Consider the following 21,587-nt stretch of genomic DNA (forward strand, 5'->3'; position numbering starts at 1 on the left):
CTGTACATTTCTTACTTGAGGTTAAACTATCTCCTACCTGTAATCTAAAGGTCAGCCTACCACTTGGAGTAAAGATTTTCTTTTCCAAGATTGTGGAGACCAAGTATGTTTCCCATCCTGCTCTGGAAAGATCTTGGAAACATTTATTTCAGTGTGGCAGTGCTTAGTCCTAGCAGTAGCCCCAGTGATGTAGTGAGGAGCTGTAGTGGGGTCTGTTTATCAGCCAATGGTAAAAAAATATTCACCTATTGTAATGGTAGCAGGGCCTTAACCACTTCGTGCTGAGTTTTATAAAGGTCAGGTCAGGGCTGAAAGGGGGGCAAGGCTGTGTTTTGCCTGCTTTAACTGGTGCCACAGTCAGACACGTGTTGTGAGCCTCAGAAAACCTGTGTGTGTGGAGAGTTTGGCCTGGGGTTGTAATCTTAGATCAAAAGCCAAAATGTAGGTGTAGATCAAAGGCTCAGACCAGTCAGGAGCCCAGTTTGTGGGGAAAATCCCTGATAAGAGGAAGATCTTGGAAGGTTTGCTGGCTGTCTCTTCTGCAGGTCTCTATGCTGGATTGTAACCCAAGTTACAACCTAAATGCAGCCACATAATTCTTCAAGCTAGAGTACACAACAGATTTGGGAAATTCTTGTTCATATGAAATGCGAAATGGCCACCTTCCTTATTATTCAGTTCCTGTCTTGTGATTAGACTGAGTTATAAAGTTGAGGGTCCAACCTGGTTGTGTATCCTTTAATTTACAAAATATTATTGTCCACTCTTGTCAAAAGCCAGTAAATGGTGGAAAGAATACAGTAAAATCTCTGATTGTAATATCAAGTTTGGGTGAAATGGCTGGAATGAAATATTACTGAGACAAAGAGCCTTCCATTTGCTGAACTGGTGTAAGTAATGCAAATCTTAAGGTGGTAATGTGATCTTGATTTGCTCTTTATAAAAGACTTTGATTTGCATTTGAAATGTAGATTTAGACCAGAGTCCAACATATTCCTGAAATTCTGTAGTAACTTCTTGAGTTATTTTTTGTAGAGCTGGCACATGGGGTTGTTACCAGCTTTTCCTATTAAGTATTATTTTATATTAGCACTTTTAATCTTCTTACAAAGCATGAAAATACGTGTTTCTTGGATAAAACATGTTTTTTCTCCACTTTATTAATAGTTGACTAGAAAATACATACAAGTTGTGGGTGTAGCTGGATGCCAGTGAAGTGGGAGCCCAGGTAATACCTGTTAACTCCTGCATTTTTCAGTATTGAACTTGTGCACAAAATCACTGAAAGCAGTGGGAAAGGGAAGGGAGCATTGATCAGTGGATATGAGATGAGAGTGTGCTGTCTTTTCCCATGTGAAATATCTCTTCATTTCCTTGCCTCTCTCTTTCTGCTTTTTGTGGTTTTCTATGTGTCTGCCTTTCAAAAATGAGCTGCTTTTAGAGTTGAAGAAAAATTGGGAAAAATAAATTCCTGCTGTTCAGGAGAGAATTTATCTGACTTTTGTTCCCTCAGTTTCCTAAGGAAACCTATTAGGGAAGAAGGTATATTGCTCCTCTTCCCAAATACATAATATAATTCTTTAAGCTCCTTTTAAAGCATAATTTTGTTGATGGCAGCTATTAGGAGACACATTTATTTAATTTACGTTACCATCTAAAACCTGCATTGTTGCTCCACGAAAAAGACTTTTTTTTGTATAAACAAATGCAAGTTTTTAATGTGAGGTACTTAGAGGGATGTGATTTTTCAGTCTTTCACCTCTCCCTCTCAGTCAAGCTTTTTTCCCCATTTTAAAAATGGTGAATTTCCTTCTACCACTGATGTTAGCAGGATGCCAAGATTAATATTCCAGCAAATGATGCTGGTACATCTTCTTGTAAGTCTTAAGGGCAGTGACTCAGCAGACAGGCTTATCTCTGCAGCAGAGGAAAGAAAAATAGTTCTGTAAGTTCCTTGTCCAGGTTTTTAGTGATGTAGAGAAAGCTGTAAAAAAGTACTGGGCAGCAGAATAAAGGCATTTGAATGTAAAACATAGATAAATATAGCATGAGCTTATTATTTGTCATATTACTATTGATGCTGTTTTTGAAGAGATTGTTTATTCTTCTTTGCTTCCTAAGATACTCTGGTATTAGCTGAGGACTTAATGAATATCTAGTTATGTAAAATCCCAAACAGTAAAAACAGTTCTTGGGTGTTTTTAGGATGCAAAACACTTTTTTTTCTTCTCCACCATGAAATTATACTGCGTGCTGTTTGTTGTCTCAGTCAGCAGAACTGAGACACAAACATTTGTGGGAGCTGATGATTAGAGAAAGAACATGCAGTACATGGAAAGACTGAAGAGAGACAAGTCCAAAAGGACACAAAGTTTTTCAAGCATTTTGCTTAACTGCTGTCTGTTGAGTACTGGAAGGTAAAAAGCAGAATGGGATAACTTGCGTGTAATTCCAATCACTTGTTGCTCCGTATGTTTTTTGAAGTAAAATAGGCTTATTGTGAGTCTTGAATCAATAATCCACCTTCCACAGTTTTCTGTGGCTGTAACAATTTAGGCTGCTGATGTTATGCTAGCTGGTGACTTTTCAGCTGTTAGGAACATGGGCTTATTTGGCATTACCTTTGCATGCCATGCAGAAGCAGATTTTGCATTTTCCTATTGACAATTAGATGGGTTCCCTTTAATGTGAGGGACCAAGAAAGGACTGGGATGTTGTTTGTTGTAATTCTGAAAACCCCTGTGCAACATGTAACAGATTGTCCTTTCCTGTATCATGATTACCTACACATGATGTGGAATTACTAACAGTTATCCCTTATAAGAGTTGCTGTCATTATAACTCATTTTATCCTTTTTTTAATTTGCACAGATAGCTTTTGGTAGAGTATTTGTCCAATGGTGGAAAGCTAACTCACACAATTAAACCTAAACTGTGATCATTGACCACACTGTGGCGAGCAAGGCAGGTTTCTCTTGGCTATTCAAAACACCAAGCTCAGTGGAAATGTAAAATGCTTATTACCATCTTCTAAACTATCAGATCTCTTCAGTGCTTTCCTTCTGTGGTTCAGTGCCTTAGTTTGCAATAAATAAAAGCATGATAATTAGTAATAAAAAAAGCAAAGAAATAAGTTGGCACATAGTTGTCAACTATTATGTCAGGTATTCTGCCTGTCATTACAGTCAGAAACTCAGAATTTGTGCAAGACATGTTGAAATAGGTGTGATTTCAAACATCATGCTCCTGTATTGCTGTTAAATGGAAGAAATTAACATTGTTTGGTAACTGGCATCCTCTCCTTGCTGCCTGCAGGGATCGCCGTGTGTAACGTGCCAGCCGCCTCCGTAGAGGAAACAGCAGATTCCACCATGTGCCACATCCTGAACCTGTACAGGAGAACCACCTGGCTGCACCAGGCCCTGCGCGAGGGCACCAGGGTCCAGAGCGTGGAGCAGATCCGGGAGGTGGCCTCGGGAGCTGCCCGCATCCGAGGGGAGACCTTGGGCATTATTGGATTAGGTATGTTGTCCTCATATGTGGTTTCATGCTCTTTGCTGCCCATTGCTTATAAAAAAAAGTGAAGATTTGAGCTGTAAACATGGAGCATTTGTTCACTCCTGAAGGTTATATAACTCAAATGCTCTCCCTTTAGACAATAATTTTCCTCAGAAAACTTATTTTAGTGCTAATGTTCTCTCAATTCTTTGAGTTTCTGTATGTCTTTCTGTAGGGGGATAGAATATAAGAAAATAAAGATAGTGTAGAAAGTAATCTTAACCCTAAGAAGCTGCAGCTGGGCCAATTATCAAAGATTAGGAACAGGCCACAGCTGTAAGCAATGAGAAGAAGAGTGCTATAAAAGAGTGGAGTGGCTGGTTGAGAAGGGAACTGGAGTCAGTTGGGGGCTTTGTGAAGAAGAAAGACTCAGTGCTCTGAGGAGCTGCCCATGAGAAACACCAAGAAGGTATGAAACTTTTGTGATAAGCAGGCTACACTATGGAACCCTGCAATAAGATGACAACATCTTTCTGTTGTCGTATTGTCTGCTTGTAAGAGGAAACATCATCATTTCCTTTTTCCAGGACAAGAATCCTGCTGCTTCAGCCCAGTTACATGTGTATGTTTTATCCCTTATCCATTTTCATATCTGGTTTTGTTTGGACTTTCTTCTTTTTACAGTTTTTTACGTAACTAAAAAGTCTTTGCTTCAGTAGCACCCTGCAGAGCAGTTACTGTGTACATTTCATTGAGCTGGATCTGAAATTGTTTTTCAACTCTAATGAGAGGAAGAATATACGCAAGAAATTTTGAAATGTTTCCAGACCTAATAAAATCACCTACTTACCTCTCTGAGTGACCCTAAATGTTTTTCAGCATCCAACAGATGGACAGGCTTGCTAGAGATGAATTAATTACTGTCTGTTGCAGAAGTAGAGAAGAAAAACAAGCAAGTCAGTTTCTATATAAAAATTATTCAGTCGTGCTTGTCTTACACAGATCTGATAGACTGTGGATGTAATTGCTGTGCTATTCATCCACAGGAATTAGTAATATGATTTTGACAACAAAGCATCATATTTAAATGACTGCTCCAGTTACACATTGCTGTCAAGTAACTTCAGTCTCGAACTCTTACTTTTGGAAGCTGAAAATAGTCTGGTGTTACGTAGTGCTCATTTGAATGAGCATGCAGTACATCAGAACCATCTTCACAACCAAAGAATTGCCTTTAAAATATAATTTTCAAGAAGTCATGAAGCTGTTTTCTCAGATCTATACTAATGTAATTATGCATTTCATTAAAACCCACAATGATTATTGTGCTCACAGTCACAGCATCTGTACCTAAATCATAGATGCTTGCCTGCAGTGTTTCCAAAATGGAAATGCATACCTGGTTTTTGCAACTTAAGCTTTGGCTTAAGTTTCAAAACTTGCTGGAGATACTGTTGTCATTCAGTTTGGTGTTTTTACTGAACAAATTCAGACTTGAGATTAGAAAGAAAGTCTTTCATCATTGACTTCCTTAAGTGAGTTTTGCTGGTTTTGTTCTTGATGACTGAGAAGTATAGAGGAATAAATGGGTAATCAGATTGCCAGTATGTGTATAAAGCTTTACAAAATGCTAGGTTTTGATTTTAGTTTTAAAAAGCAAGCCTTTTTAAGCAAGCCAGGTATGCATGTTACACTAAAAAGGCTAGTAAAATCTGATTTTTAAGGGCACAATTTTGTTGTAGTTTTTGACCAGTCATTATCTCTTGCCTTTTGTTGTTCCTATGTATTTCCTACCATAGAATATTCAAAATTTCAAAGAATACTAAATTGTAAAGTCACTTTTGAAAGCTTCCACTCTTCCTTCTTGTGCATGTGTGTGAATAGGCACAATACTTTGAGTCAGACCTGTTCTAACAAACTCCTATGAATCTATGTATTAATGAAGAGTAAAAATGTAGACTTAGAAGATCTACCAGAATTTGTGTGAGTGCTTCAGGCACTTAGACTGTGATGTGCACCCTTTTCTAGTACAGATCACTGCAAGGGTTAGCTGTCTTGAGTTTCAGATTAAAACATGCCTTTACAACCAAAGACTTGTTGTCCTTAGGTTGTGTTTCTTCACTAGTGGCCTCTCCCCACATCTGGAGTTTTGCCTCAGTTTATTATTTAGACATGTCCGTGTCAGAAGTGATGATCCACCCAGATGCTATGAAGTGGATGTATTACACACAAAATAAACAGTTCTCATCATCTGTTGCTCAGCCCTTTCCTCTGTTTCTGTGTCATGTCTCAGTTTCTGTCCTTTGTCCTCAGCGTGTGTCTGAGATCATCTCTGCTCAACCACAACTGTGTTTCTCTATTCTTGTCTTAAAACTTGTGGTCTCTTCAGCAGTGGGTTACCTAAATTTATCATTGCTGCTGCAACAGCTAACTGCAGACCTTCTCAACATCTGCTCCTGGGCTTTACTGTTTGCCAAAGAGAAACACCCTAGCTCTTGCCTATCTCTGTGCTGGGGAATGACTGTGTCTCCAGAGTTTCAGCTACTCGCTTCCTTATCCACTGATCTAGCCAAGTTTCGTGACTCACTTGCCTTCTTTCCATCACCCACTCTCTTTCTCTCTCATGCATATTCCTGCTTTGACACTTGGTCTGTCCTGCTTAATCCTATTACTCTGTGTTCCTCCTTTAAAGTTAACTCCATCTCTCATCCTCTGCTTGTATTGAGCTTGAAGATAAGCAGAGACTCAACAGCATAATGCCTCCTTCATGTGCTTGTTGGATCCCATCTGTCATTGTTGTGTTGTTTGGTTAGCCCCTGAGCTCCTTAGGGCACAGCCCATGCTTCTTTCTGTCTTTGTGAAGTGTCTGACTCTGAGCTTTACATAAATAATAATATCACATCATTTAACAGCTGTCTTTGTCACTTTTAATCTTTATTACTGTCCAGTGTCCTACATTTTAAGTGATGCATCACAAGTGTGGATAATAAGTCCAGCATTTAAAAAAAAAAGCTACCTTTTCTCCTTGTATCTAGAAATATAGGGGTTTGTGAGTTTTTTTAAGGAGGAATATTTATGAGCAGCAGCACATAAGTACTTGGATGAATAGACATCTGGCCCTGGTTCTGCTCTAATGATAATTTTACAGCAGTGAAGTTGCACTCCCTTTCCCTTCCTTCTGAGTGAGAAATGCTCATGACTAATGAGTAATGCATTTCCTCACCCAAGAAAGGTGAAATTCTTTTAAATAAATTTGTCTCCACATCACAGTGAATGTCATCACTCAGTTTGTCTTTCGTCACCTCCTCTATTCTCTCAACAGTCCCACTGCCCTACCTAGATGCTTGGCCAAATTACTAACCTGTGTTATAAGCAAATAAAGCTTAAGAGTTGGGTGGTATTACTCTGCAATAAATGATCTACTCTTAGCAGTCCTACTGGCTCTCTTAATGTGCTCAGCAGGCAATGTAACAGAACAGCACTCTACACATTTCAGAGTTCTCCAAGAAGGAGGAAAAATTGCCTATATTCTCCACTGCTGTTGCACAGGCAGGAAAGATCTGCTAAGTGAAAGCACTTTTTCTTTCCATGGAAGTCTTCAGGCAGGTCATCATCATCATTTCCATGGTATCGGGGTCATTTTATAAAACTTTGCAATAGCAGCATAGGATGAGTGTGCATTGCCCAAGGGCTGAGCAGGGTCCTTGACCTGCAGCTGCTGTAGTGTCGCACTCAGGTCAGGTCATTGGCAGGGTCAATGTCAGACACACCTATAAATTGGGACATTTGGGTTGAGGGGAGTTGGGAGACTTCTGGGGGAGTTGAATGGATGAGGCTATAACAGGAGATCTTCTGAAATGATGAATGCACCTTGCTAGAACTTTGATTTCCTTGAAAATACACTTTTGTTGCTTTCTGCTTTTTTTGCAATTGTATGCAACATTCATTTTCTGCGCTCTTCTCACACTGCCAACTAATAAATTAAGGTTTTGAGCTTAAGATTTTGCCCTCCCTGAAAGCAGCCATGAATATTCATAACAATTTGATATGCTCTTAACATAGAGTTGTCTCAAAGGTGGGATGCTTTGTGTGCTGTATTGTCCTCAGTGTGTTGAGGTAGGTTTTGAACCCCCCTCATGCCCAGGAGAGTCTTATATAGTAGAAGGTTTTCAGAAAAGGAAAAAAGGTCATAGTTTTGTAGTTGTTCTTTTACATCAGATGGTAATTTAAAATACAATTGGCAAATTCCTTGTGTCCAGTTGTGTACTTGTTTAATGATTAAGACTAAATACAAATTGTCAATTGCAGAAGAGTTTTATCCCATAAAATATTTGTAATAGGATAATTCTGGTTAGAAATAGGGATGAGATTCCCTAGTGTTTTTGAAGGAAACTTCTGTGCCCATTAAAGAAGGCTTTGGTTTATTAGCCTGGGTGGGGTGAATGAAGTGTAGCTTTAACTGAAGAGGCTGTTGTAAGAGATTTTGCTGCTGTGAATCCCCTCAGGTATTAGTGTTGTAAAAAGTGTAAAAAAAAAAAAGAACAGGTGACAGAATGTTGCATGTGAAAATGGATGGAGCTGGAGTAACAGTTACATGCTTTGTTAAAAAAAATGAAAAATATTTACAGTTGTGTGACTGATTCCTTGAGCTGTGAACATGCCAAAATTTGGAAACAATACAGTGTTTGTGTTGAAAATTTTCTAATTCAAATTTATAAAAACAGCCTGGAAAGCAAACAAATAACATGCATGCAAGTGTTGAAGTGAAATATTTTGAGGAGGATTCTAACCTGGTGTCCCCACAGAAAAGCAGACAGCCCCTGTCAGATTAATATACTGTTTAATATTCCAAGCACATCTGTCACTAAGCACTGCAGAATTGCTGTGTTCACATTAAGTGATCAGCAAAAACCTTTTTTCCTGTGGCTTATGAAGTTTATTCAAAGAGAAACTGAAAAGCAGAGGGAAATCCCTTCAAGCACAATTGGAAAGAGATGGGATTTCCCTGGGTGGATTTGATGCTTTTTTGAACAAACTTAGATGTTAAAAAGGGAAATTTGTTGACTTTTTTGGTTTGTTTTTTGTTTTGTTTTTTTTTCCCAAATTAGGCATTGTTATTATGGTGTGTGAAGTGATGCTTTTGAAACATCTTTATCCAGCATTTGTAGTACTCCAATGTAGTACTCCAGTTGGTTTACAGACCAATATCTGGTCTGTAAACTTCTGACTTGAAAAGTGTGTTAGTTCTCACTCTGCAAAATGCCTGTAACTCATTAGATGTACTCAGAGGTTTTTTTCCCTCTCTGTTTTACTGGTAGTGTGTCAAAGGGGAGTACACACCTCCTGGTATGTGTGGTGTGGAGTCATGCCCATACAGCACTTTAGGGCACAGCTCTGAAATATGACAGTAAGGGAAGTGGACCAAAAAAGCAAAGTTCAGTGTCAATTCCAAGTGGGACTGCAGTTCTCTTAATTAGATACCATATGATGGACTGTGTTTATTTATCATTCAGGTAGCTGAATAAAATTTATTTTAAAGCCTTAGATGACAGGATTCTTGTAGATATTTTAATGCTGGAAGGATGTTACTCAAAATGAAAGAAAATACCAGAAAGGAGATTCCGTGTATTGAGAATGGTTGAGCTTCAGATTAAACCAATTATCTGTTATTGTACCTATTTTTGAGGATTAATTTTATAGCTTTTTATTAAAGCCAACTGGTTTGACATGGGTAAGGGTAAGCCCTTGGCAGGATGTGTTCACAGGCAGTGGTGTTTTGCCATAAACAGGCCCAGCAGGCAAGCCTTACATTACACAGATTATTGCAGATTACGTGACATCTTCTGGCATTTCACAGATCTGGTGACAAAAGGTGCAAACCTCCTACTTTGTTTCAAGGCAGTGTGACACAGCCCAGATGTACCATTTCTGATCCCAGTGATGATTCTGAGTGGGATGGGAGACACCTCCCTTTTCTGCCCTTGCAGTTGCTGCACAGAGCGTTAGGGTTTGATACAAGGGTTCCCATTGGGCAGGAGGAGGCCACCTTACACCCACCAGCTGCTTCACATCTGCTCTCATGGTGTGTTTATCTTGTTCCAGGGCGTGTTGGGCAAGCAGTAGCTCTCCGTGCCAAAGCCTTTGGCTTCAGTGTGATTTTCTATGACCCATACCTCTCAGATGGCATGGAGCGTGCTCTGGGACTGCAGCGGGTGAGCACTTTGCAGGACCTGCTGTTCCACAGTGACTGTGTTACCCTGCACTGCAACTTGAATGAACACAATCATCATCTTATTAATGACTTCACCATAAAGCAGGTAATAATCTCTGTGGGTGCTCTCCACACCAGCGCTGGTTGCCAACTCTGTACAGCATTTATTTCTGTAAATAAGTAGATTCTTGTTTGATAGAAATATTTCTCTTCTGCTGCTCTAAGATCAAACAGGTCTATAATTGATTAGGAACTAGCTGATTGATTATGTATTGTTGCTTTTACTGTCTTTTTGGCTCAATAACATTGCATATGTGGAAATAATTCGCTCTTCTTAATATCACTCAGATTTAATGAAGTGGCATTGATGTAAAAGCACTTTTTCTGTGTCTTGTAGTAGCTCCTTCCTCTACGTGTGTATTTTCAGGTAGCAGTTCTGCCTTTCACTGTTGTCCCTCAGTTTGAGTTCCTTTGATGCAATTTAAGGATTATGACTAAATGGCTCCCCCCTGTGCTCAGTCCCGATGCTCACAGAGCACTTCAAGGATGGAGCTCATTTACAGCATTGCATTATTGGGAAAAATAATGTTTCTTGGAGTTAGTACTAAATTCTCCATGAAGTTATAGGTAATACACAAAATAATAAAATAATTTCAAAATCTGGGCATAGTAACTGCTCCATTGTTGAAAAATTTGATAATAGAAGCCAGACACTTAATGAAAAAGTTTGACTCCAGCTTTAGTGTAGGTAACAGCCAGAAGTAAAACTCTGAGATGTAAGAATGGAAGCAGTGTAGAGGAAAGAAACCCTAAGATAGAATGGTTGATTTGGCTGTTCTTTATATATATATATGTATATATAGTGGGTTTATATGTTGGTAACAATGACAGTAGCAATCTTTTGCAGCAAAATCATTGCTTGTCTTCTGAGAAATTGTTCAGTTCTTGAACTTTAGATCTGAAGAACTTACTGAGCATGTTCCACAATCATGTAGGATCATGGCAGAAAACTGACAGTGCAACACACTTCTTGATTTGAGAGTTCAGGGATTTTGCAAATCCATCACAACATAAAATCAGGATTTGGGATTTAAAACTCCAAAAAATTAAGGAGCTTAAAATGAAATCAAAGAGACCAGAGCTCTGTCACCCTGCCTTGAATATTGTGTTCTGTTGTATGGCTGGGTACATTCAGTAGTTATTACATGGTGAGATGTCTTTTCAAGCAGACATCAAACCAAAAAGCATCACATTGAATTCCATGGGACCACTGAGCATTGGTCACTTTATTTACAGCAGTTGTGAAACTTGGGCCAGTTCACCACAGGAAGTTTTTGAGTGGAGGCAGAGAAATGTGTTGAGCTTTGGAGAAGCACAGCACATTAATTGGAGAAACAAAGGAAAACATGTTAAAACTGAGTAATGCCATCTGAAATTAAATGCCTGTAATAAACTCTGCACTGGAAAGTATCTTAAGTAAGCATTTATCTTCCTATTTGTTATCCTTCATGATCAAAGCAAGGATTAATTAAAGTGTTAGATGATAGTTCTTGCTTTGGATAGGAGTTTGGGTGAGGCAGTCTGGATAGTAAAGTGGATGTGAAACCCATGAAATTGTAACCCCTGTGACTGCACAGTTTATGTAGAGCACATTCTGTTTTAGGCTGACAGATATTGGAGTTGGCCTAGAATTTCTAGAGAGCATTGCATACCATTTTTGACCAACTCTGCATGCGCATGTCATAACCAGTTTTTAAACAAATTACAGAAAAGTGTGGTGCATCTCATTTCACTGAAGTCTCACCCTGAATTTTGTGGAGTCTGAAATTACATACACTTGAGGTGTCTTTGAAAATTTGGTGTCTGTCTTCTCTTAAGTAACTTTTCTAGTGAATTAATCATTATTCTGTAAAGCCATCCTGCTTGTCCTTGGAGTCCCAGAGAAGAGTAGCTCAGAGAAGTGTTTCAATGAACTTGTGCTCTTAAGAGACTGAGGTCATCTTTAGTTACACAGATTTGAGAAAAAAACTGTAGTTTAAGCACAATACTTTTATAAAGCAGCTCTGCAGGTTCAGTGTAGGTGAATTTAACAGACGTCAGCAGTTCCAGCTGTGAAGCTCTTTCAAGCTTCCACCCATTGTTAAGGATCATCTCCAGCTGCATCCACCCTGACAGTTTATCATGAGTCACATAATTCATTCCCTCTAGAATGCATTTATGCAGACATGTTCTGTTTGATTTGAATGTGTCTTAGTGCTAGTTCTGGAACTTTGTAAATAGTCCTAAAATGGAAACTCAAGCAAGGTTGTTGGATGGATTGGACAGAAGATTTTAGCAGGGTTTGCTTTTAAGTAAAATGTTCATGTCTTTCAGAGGGCCTGTAAATACACCCTGCTGTACTTAGAACTCAAATGACCAGTTTGCCCAGAAATGGGAAGGGTATATGAGCTCCCACGAGCCTTTATGGTGTGTCCGCACAGCTGTGAGTGGCTCCTGTGTGAGCCCACCTCTGCTGGTTTTGGTACAGTTCCTACAACTGACCCAAGAACTGGAGGTGCAGTGATTGTTCCCATAAGGAATCTCTTCTTGTTACCAGCTTAAGATCCTTCCCCAGTTTCTTGGCTGTTCTGATTCCCAAATTAATTACATAAAGCTGAGAGAAGCATCCTTTAGTTCTGCCCCTGTAAGTGGAGTTTGGTTTTGCTGTGTGGATGGATCTCCTGTAGGCCCAGGAGTCTGCAAATGGAAAGAGGCAGGGCCACATTAAACCCAGAGAGTTGGCCAGTAAAATATGGTGGGTTTTTTCTTTATAAAACACTGCAAGCATGTGCATATTAATATTCTGTATGACCTCATTAAAAAAAAAAAACCAACCAAAACTGACTTATTCAAACCTCCTTGTTGTTGATGAATTTGGCATTTTGAATCAGTATTTGAGTGTAAGGATCCATTTACCTAAGGTTTAGTTTGATGTGCAGGTTTCATGAAGCTGAGTTGGTGTCAGAATGTTGGGGTTTGCTTATTTTTATGTTGAGAGATGGAGTCAGTTCAAAATGAGATTTTCATTATTCATCTTCTCCATGGTTCCTGCCCTTCATGTGCTTTCCTTCATGCACAGAGGTGTTTGAGATATCTGTCAAAGATGAAATACCAGGGTGGCTGGAAGCAGGATGTTGTAATTTATGTTTATTTCAGTACCATTTCTCTTATTTAAACTGCCACTTTGTTTTCAAGTTGTGGATGTATTATGGTGTAAATTGTTGTAGTTCTCCCCATACTGATGGTAGTGTCATCTGCAATGCTAATCTGCACAATGCACAGCACAGCTTCTCTCCTGGGCACACAGCGTTCTCAACCAAATTCATTTTCATGCCTTTTAATTGAATAATAGAAGGATTCTTTAGACCTTTATTTGAAAAGTCTCACAGGGGAGGAGGAAGCTGAAGTAACAAAAATAAATAATGCATACATCTACTGTGTTTTGGCAACTAAAGGGAAAAGTGTTTGAAAATCCAAAAGCATTGATTTTTCTGAAAAATTCATGTAGGCTTTTATTTGTGTGAAAGTTGAAAGCCACAAAATATGAATTTGTTTAAGAATGTGCTGTAGTTCCTGTCTCATGCAATTTCACAGTGAAATAAAAAGGCATAAAATGATCTGTCACTTTCATATGCACAGTTGTATCTTTTGATCATGTTACTGCACAATATCTGAAACAACGCTTCTATTAAAAGACACTACTTACAAGAAACAAAAGGTTATTAAGTGCTGTGAAATAGCATTTATGTTAGAAGCATCACATTTGATGGTACTTTCCAATGGAAAGGGAAGACAACTGTTACAGTTTAAACCAGCTGAATAGCCTTTGTTGTAATGGATGCTTCTTTTGAGTAAAAAATAATGCCACAACGATTTTATTTCATTTATTTTTATTTCATCATTCTTGTTTTTAACTTTCCCTAGATGAGACAAGGGGCTTTCCTGGTCAACACAGCTCGAGGTGGGTTAGTAGACGAAAAAGCACTTGCACAGGCCCTGAAGGAAGGAAGGATACGAGGGGCAGCCTTAGATGTACATGAGTCAGAACCATTCAGGTGCTTTTCCTTTTCTTTTCTTTTTATTTTGTTCACTTTCTTATTTTTAAGTCTTAGTGCATGATACAATCAACAGCAACAAGTAAATTGAGTTTTCTGTTTTATTTGGTAGCTAAATATTCCTTAGCAAAGCAACATGAATCTGTGCAGCACTGGATTAATGCAAATGTAGATAGAGTTTCTGTATGTGGTTAGAAGTGAAAAAAATTACATCCAAGATTTAAAAAGATCCTTAAAAAGAAAAATAAAACAAAACCAGTGGGTTTATTTAGTAGAAATAGCAGGAACCTGAGTTCAAATCCTGGCCATGGATTTGAGGAGAGTGCACCTTTGCCACTGATGCAGCTCTGGAGGCAACTGATGCTTGAACAGGGTTTTTCAAAGGCAAAGAATTGAGATGTGGTGTGAGAAGTGCTTTATGACACCTTTCTGAAGGAAAATATATTTGTCCAGATTGCCTCTGCAGGAAAGCCATAAGTGTGTGAGAGGTTGCAAAAAAAGGTTCAGGAAGGCTGTCAGAGTGCAGGTTTTGTTTTGGTTTACCCTTTATGAGGGGAGTAGTCACTCTACTGTCAGTAGCAGGGCTGGTAGCACAAGCCTGAGTTTTTGAATTACTAAGTCCAGTGTTTCAGGCAGAAATGCACCACTCCCCTAAGTAGCATTGGCATTGAGATATCAGCACTCCTCATCAAAATGAGCCTATTTCATATGTCCTTGAGGCTTGAGAACAGACTGCTGTGGCTTAGTCCTTGCATGTGACAAGACTTTTTCAGGCTGGGCAGGGAAAATTGTTATTTTTAACTGGAACAATCCACATAAGTTCTGAAGAAGAACAGATTCAGGGCAGATTGCAAAGACTGGAGAGAGGACAGTAGCTCTCATTCCAGCCTGAGGAAGAAATAAAACCTTTGAAAAAATAGAATAATATCCTTTTAGTCAGAATTTTTTTATCTGCTGAGGCATGATGCCACATCACAAATACTTAATTTTATTTATGCATACCCTGGATTCATTTACTCCTAAAGGTAGTCATTGCAATGCAGTAGTGCTGTGCAAAGCCGGAATGTAGCAGCTCAGGGGACTTGCAGCTCCATACATTTTTCCCAATTGTTATCTGGGATCTGCACAAGCAGCCCACTGCTCCTCTAGGAAGCCCCATTTCCTGCATGGAGATGCCATGTGCAGAGATTCAGCTGCAGGATTACAGCCACAGTTTCCTTTGGCTGCAGTGCTGCATGTCTATCTGATTGCAGCATGCACTCTTTATTCAAGAGTTTTGCCAGATATTTTGATGTTTATTGGACTACAGATGAAATCTATCATTTAATGAATTATGACCAACTCTGAAAGCACGTTTTTGTCTTAAAATATTTGCTCTCCTGTTACAGTTGACTGCAAGATTATTAAAACTGGAAATGAGTAGGAGGAGCAAGTTTCCATTATTTTCAGTTTCTCTAATTTGTATCTGTGATAGCACTTTTACACAGATTCATTGCTTTTCCTAAAAAACAATCTGTAAATTTCCTTCATTCTGTGGAGTTTCTATAAAGGAATGGGAAAGAAAAAATAGTTAAAAATAAAAGAAAAAATATCTGAATTATCCAAAAGGCATTGAGGCTGCTGATGGACACACTTCTGATTTGGAAATAATTGTAAGGTTTTTTTCTTTAAATGATTAGACGTCATACTGACAGAAAGAGAAGAGCTTTGTTAGTTAATGCAATAAAAGTAAAATTGTGATGACCTAGACAAATGGAATGACATCCTAAATTAATTTGGGTTTTCCTTTATGCATTTCTGCCCCAGAACTGGAGTGGCAGTGACTGTAGTTACAGTAAGTGCATTGGACAGAAGCTAATGTTGCTGCTATACTTAAGTTCCACCCTTTGAGTCTATAAAAAGTGATTGTTTCTTATTTATACCCTAAATAGTACATTAAATTAACAGAATTATAAACAAACTCAATAAGGAATAGAAATGCAATTCTTTTGTGTTGTAGAAATTAATCTCTGTATGTACAAATCCACCAGGATTCCCCACCTTGCTTTTCCCCTTGCCCCCCCAGTATTTTTTTGTCATTTGATCTTGTTTTAAATTTTCATTTAGCTTTAGTCAGGGCCCCTTGAAGGATGCACCAAACCTGATCTGTACCCCACATGCAGCCTGGTATAGTGAACAAGCCTCCATTGAGATGCGGGAGGAAGCAGCACGAGAGATCCGAAGGGCGATCACAGGTACTGACTCACATTGCTGTTATTACCAGCTCCTTCACTGTGTAGTTCTTGTTAAGAAACCTATTTCTTCAGTCTTCAAAGCTGCCTAAAAGCAGCAGCCTTGGGTTTTGTTTCTAATATTTGGAACACAGAAATCAGCAAATGCTCACTAAGTCTATTCTCAGAATTGGAACAAGTAATTTTGGAGGTTCTTTGCAATTCCAAAGGGAAGGCAAGCATTGCAGAATAAGTACTTTTTTCGTGTATAGGAAATGTATTTATATGTGAAAAATCATCTGCTTTTTTCTTTGTTGCATATAACTATTACCCATTGATGGATTTGAGTGCAAGTCCTCCTGGTATTGCTGATATCTTCCTTAGCTTTTCCTAGAGGCTCCTTTATATTTGTCATGAGCAGTTAGTTCTCTATGTAAAGTTTTCAGTATTTTGTTGGGAGGTTATTCTATTTTAGATGTTCCTCTCTTTAAAGCCTTGCTAAAGAAGTCTGGCATTTTAAAGGGCAGAGTGTCTTTGTTATATAACTGCCATGTAATTGTAAACTGCTCACATAAGAGAAAACAGCTACGTCTCAAACATGCACTGCTAATAAATAAAATGAGAGGACTGAGCCATTTGGCACGAGTTTGAATCCCTTGTAGCCTAAAATAAAAGGAAGGATTTTCATACTGGAAAATGATTCATTAAGCACTAATGTTTTCCCTTTAGTTGGACTTTGCTGTGTCCCCCTTGGCGATAGCGTCTGAATGCTCTGCAGACATGCAGGGCCATCTGTGTCACCTTGAGAGTAGTTCAGTGCCAACACATTGCTCTGTTACACAAAAAGCACTGGCAGTAGCCTTCCCTCTGCCTTGTGCCTAGAGAGGCCAGGCAATTTAGTTTCATTTATAGTCTGTGCAGAAAGAAGATTCTCTTCTGGATGCTAATTAAAGACACCTCTTAAACTCCTGAGCTGAATTGTCCTTTACTGGACGATTTCACTCTGTTTTAGAGGTGACCCGAAGAGCCTGACCATCCTTTTCCTGGAATTGGTCCTTGTGGCTGTACTCCAGAACTCCAGTGGTACATTTGCTTGTTTGTCAGGGTGTTCAGTAACTGTTGCCTGCTCCCAGATAGCTCTGGGAGAGATTGCACAAACCAGCATCCAATACCTGTGTAGGGGAGGATTGATGTGCAAACCAGCATTAATAGGCTATTGTCTAAAAATAGAGAAGAGCCAGCTATCCAGAGCTAGTTTTATGTTAAATTTGTGCAGTAGCCCAAGCATATGTGCCTAGAAAGGCAGACCTACAGTTCCTTCAAGTGTGTGATAGTGCTCTCAGCGATCTGGATCATTGATTTGTATCGAAGCTGTCAGCACTTCAGTGTTTGCATATGGTTTTTAGTAAGATCAAACTGAGACCAGCATTAAGGAGGTGAGAATGACATTGAATTGCAGTGAAACAAATGTAGGAAAGATACAGGAAATGTGGGATAAAGCTGGATATATGAAAACCATAGGGGAGCACAAAGAAGAGAGGGCATAGAGGGGGAGAGTAATTGGAAAAAGGTGTGAAGTGTAGGAATGAAGGGTATGACTACCATCTGACAATAAAAATGTTAAGTGTTTTTGCTGTTGCTTAAAAGTCAATGATGTTGTGATGTGTAAAACAGAAATAATCAACAGATATTAAATACCTTGAAATATATTTCTAAACTCAGAAGCATTCCAAGTATGGAAAAGGAGGACCACTGGAATGGATGTAAGAGATAGGCAAGCATGGCAAGTAAAAAGATCATAAAAAATTTAAAATTAAAAAAAAAAAACTACTGGGTTTTGAGGGGAGACTAGTAGAACATGCCTACAGAAGTTAACAAAGTGAAGAGCAAGGTGGGCAAAGAGGAAGACAGGATTGAGAAGAATGAACTTCAGAAAAAGAAAGATACTGTTTAAATTTGTGGACAGTTCTGGCAGAAGTTTAGATGGATATCTATTTCAGCTACATTTTGAAGATGATTTCTAGGTGGTTCACCTATAATGGAGCATGTACCTCACCTTGTTCAGTCCTGAGCTAAAAACCCTTTCAGGTTGTGAACAGGAGATGTGACAGGTTCAGGGACATCAGCTGAAGTCATGGAGTAACCCTATTTGATGGTATCCATTGCACAAAATGCAGTTCTGTGAAAAGGTTTTTTTACAGCCCCATTGTGGCCTGTGGGCTGATGGGTAGAAAGAGCAGGCAGAGATGTTGAAGTCCTTAATCAAATTTCCAGTAAGAAGCTGGAGACAAAAGGCTGAGTTCTTTAATGATGGAGCATGGTCAGTTTTTGAAAGGGTTTCTGGAGTACCATTGCCAGCAGTGGCAGGGGTGGACTCATAATTACCTCTTTCTGCCCCTCTGTGCAAATGCACTGTAAGGTTGAACTTCAGTGAAGACACATTAAAACAGGTGTCAGAAAAAACACATGCTCCAGTTGATCTCTCTCCTGTTAAAATAGGTGGAAACTTTACTATTGCTATGAAGAAAATCTGTGTTGGATCTGCTCATGTCATTCATAGCAGGGCTGAAGATAGTTCTGCAGAAGACAGTCACAGGCTTGTCCAGTGCTGAATTTGAGGATTCAGGTTGACAGATTTTCCAGTCTTAAAACTTCAGTTGTACTTCAGAGGTTAAGGAAGAGTTTTGATGAAGTGAAGAAAGGAAATTCCTGGTGTATTTTCATTTTATGTAGGAATGAAAGGCATGGCTGAGGATTAATGCATTGCAGTAAATAAAAGTGAAGAGCAATTTAGATAAAGAAGGGAAAGTTCAGGAGGACAGGGAATAAGTGCTGGTCATATTCAGGTTTATGGCACAATTCCATTCAGAATTCTGTATTTTTCATTAAGTTTAGTTGCTGTTACAGGTGTAAGGAAAAGGAGGAAAGTGATGTTAAGGACAGAAAGCAGGGGGCTAGATTACTGAATTTGATTGGTAGCTCTGCTTTATATCCAAATTACAGCTTCTTGGAAAGGTAACTCTTACTGAGACCCTGTATACAATAGATAAAGAGAGACAGGAAAATCAAAATTAAGCAGAGCCATTCAGCCATTATTACCTAAGTCCCAGGCAAAAGGCTACAGCAATGATCACAAACAAGCTCTTAATGTCATTTTATGTATTGATTTAAATACACAAATATTTGTAAGTATTTTTAACATAGACATACTAAGAGTATAAGGCACACAATTTTAATACTTTTTTTTTCCTCTTCCTTGCTTCATCTTAGGTCGTATTCCAGACAGTCTGAAAAACTGTGTCAACAAAGATCACTTGACTGCAGCTACACATTGGGCCAGTATGGACCCTGGAGTTGTTCATCCAGAGCTTAATGGTGCTGCATACAGGTGAGTGTGCTGAAGAGGTAGAAGAAATACCTCCATAATTCAGTGTAGGTATTCAAGAATAGATAAAAGAGTTTCCTATTAATGATTGAAGTGCTTTTGCATTACACACCAGCTGTATTGGTTTTGTAATCGTTGTGTTCAGGAGAATAAGCTTGTTTTGCTAGTTGATACCAGTCATGCTGTGTCTGACTATAAATCCTCTTACAGTCTTTTTTCTGTTGAGTTAGTATGTGAGCAATATTTGAATATTTAAGTAAAACAATTCTGGTCTTCTCCATGTTGCAGTGGAAGTGTTTTGGCTTTTTTGCTGAAGGTAATGATGCAGCTGTATGTTACAGAAAGACTTCCAGTAATAAACTTGCATTGTTTTGTGGCCTCCAGACACAAAAGAGAACAAGTAGCTCAGTATTGAAAATAGTGCAACAGCCTGTGGTGATTATGAAAATATGTTTAAAATAGCTTTTTCTAAATTATATGTTTAATTTTTAAGCAGAAGCATTTGAGAGACTTGATCTATGTATTCTCAGTCAACTGTGAAAGCAGGTCTTAATAATTAATAGAAAGGGGCAATTTTTTACATCTAATATGCACATTCCTTAGTTACTTTGTTTGCTCCAGAGTCATTCTCTGTCCCTTTACCCCTAGCAGCTATTCTAGCAGCAGATTCTTCCTAGTAGCTGGCTTCAGACAACTTTTATTTATGAAAAACACCTGCAGTTTTGGTATTTTCCAGTATGATGTTCACACATAAGTAGGATGAAAGTGACAGAAAGCTCCAAATGCCAGCTTCCCTCAATGCCTTGAGGAAAGGGGCAGTGCAGTCCTGTCACTGTTTTGTCATACCTCATTATCCTGATCCTCATCCTTCCACTGGCCTTCTTCAGGCATCTGCTTTACCTTTGTTGTTCTTTAGGAGGACTCCCCATAGTAGAAGGGGGATTCCTGATTTTGTGTTACTCCACATGGGAACCCAGCTGTGCCCTGCTGAGAAGTGAAGCAAAATTATCCTGTCCCAGTGTCTTGGAATAATCTAATCAGAAAGGGATGGAGGGTTGTCAGGGATGAGTGTCCCCCCCCTCTGCCACATCAGGAGCCATTAGTGTACCAAGGGAAAAGAATAACTTGGATTTGGTGATCACAGCACTTGATGTTTATTTCTGGAAGTATGCCCATAGCCCTAAATATCTAAGAAGGGTGTTTTTATTTGCTTAAATGAGAAGCTCAAGCACACGTGTTCTCCTCTACTCAGCATCTGGTTTCCTGGACTGCAGTTTGGAGTAGTGAGGGTATGGCTGAATGTAATTGGGGCTTAAAGGCAGGTGTTGCTGGACAGGAGGTAATAACTCCAACCCTGTCATGGCAGTTAAGAACAGGGGTCCATGCCCAAATAAAATGCAGCTTTTTGTTCTCATTTTGGGGGTCACAAGTCCAGCAGAAGCAGGCTTTGCAGCCAGAAATTAATTTTAACTTAGGAATGTTTGGGGGAGTTAATGATTTACAAGGTAAAGACCATATGTATTCAATTTAAGCAGGATAAACACAGAACTGAGTGGCTTTTTAAGACATTGTTTCAATCCATTTTTTTTGATAAAGAAAATTTATTGTAAAATTCTGATTTCATTATTTTCAAATGCAAAATTAAACTAATTTTAGGATTTTTGAGGCAGGAGTTAATAGTTACACAATAAATGTTAAGAGCTTTTTGGAGGGGCAATAGAATAGTGTTTGAATGTGGATAAAGGCAGTTACTACTGTGTGAAGTGCAAAATATGCATCACTTGAAGCCCAGATTTTATGAAGAAATTGGTTTCAATAGCAGTGTTTGCTGATGCTTAATTCCTACCTGGATTAAGTACAGCATTTGAAATGATTGTTCAAACCAAGTTTTTTCATCTTTTCTTTGCAATCCAAGATGATGTTGAGCTAAGTGGGTTCTGGAGTCTTTCACAGACAGTACAATGTTTCAGATGTGCTAATAACTGTATCATACTCATGTAATTGCATTAGAAGATAAGACCTGGGATAATAATTGATATGTTAAAAAATGCAGATCTCTTTTGGTGAATTAAGACTAACGAGGCTGTTTTAGTTTGGATATATAATTCACTTGTATTTTGATATAGGACAGAAATCTCAAATTATCAGATATTATCACAAGCTAAGAACATTGAGCATTAGTCAGCAGA

At 38.7% G+C, this 21,587-nt stretch overlaps 1 protein-coding gene across 4 annotated transcripts in view; it reads left to right on the plus strand.

The window, feature by feature from the left end:
* The window catches only part of CTBP1 (C-terminal binding protein 1), a 231,513-nt gene that overhangs the window by 204,469 nt on the left and 5,457 nt on the right, over positions 1 to 21,587 (plus strand). For all 4 annotated transcript variants that reach the window (XM_031062713.1, XM_005427880.2, XM_031062715.1 and 1 more), the window contains 5 exons: positions 3,316 to 3,522; positions 9,601 to 9,815; positions 13,673 to 13,803; positions 15,910 to 16,037; positions 19,284 to 19,401. In XM_031062713.1, coding sequence (XP_030918573.1) covers positions 3,316 to 3,522; positions 9,601 to 9,815; positions 13,673 to 13,803; positions 15,910 to 16,037; positions 19,284 to 19,401 — 799 coding nt within the window. The remainder of the gene's footprint in view (positions 1 to 3,315; positions 3,523 to 9,600; positions 9,816 to 13,672; positions 13,804 to 15,909; positions 16,038 to 19,283; positions 19,402 to 21,587) is intronic.

The sequence above is a fragment of the Geospiza fortis genome, unplaced genomic scaffold (assembly GCF_000277835.1).
Source record: "Geospiza fortis unplaced genomic scaffold, GeoFor_1.0 scaffold730, whole genome shotgun sequence".
Taxonomy (NCBI): domain Eukaryota; kingdom Metazoa; phylum Chordata; class Aves; order Passeriformes; family Thraupidae; genus Geospiza; species Geospiza fortis.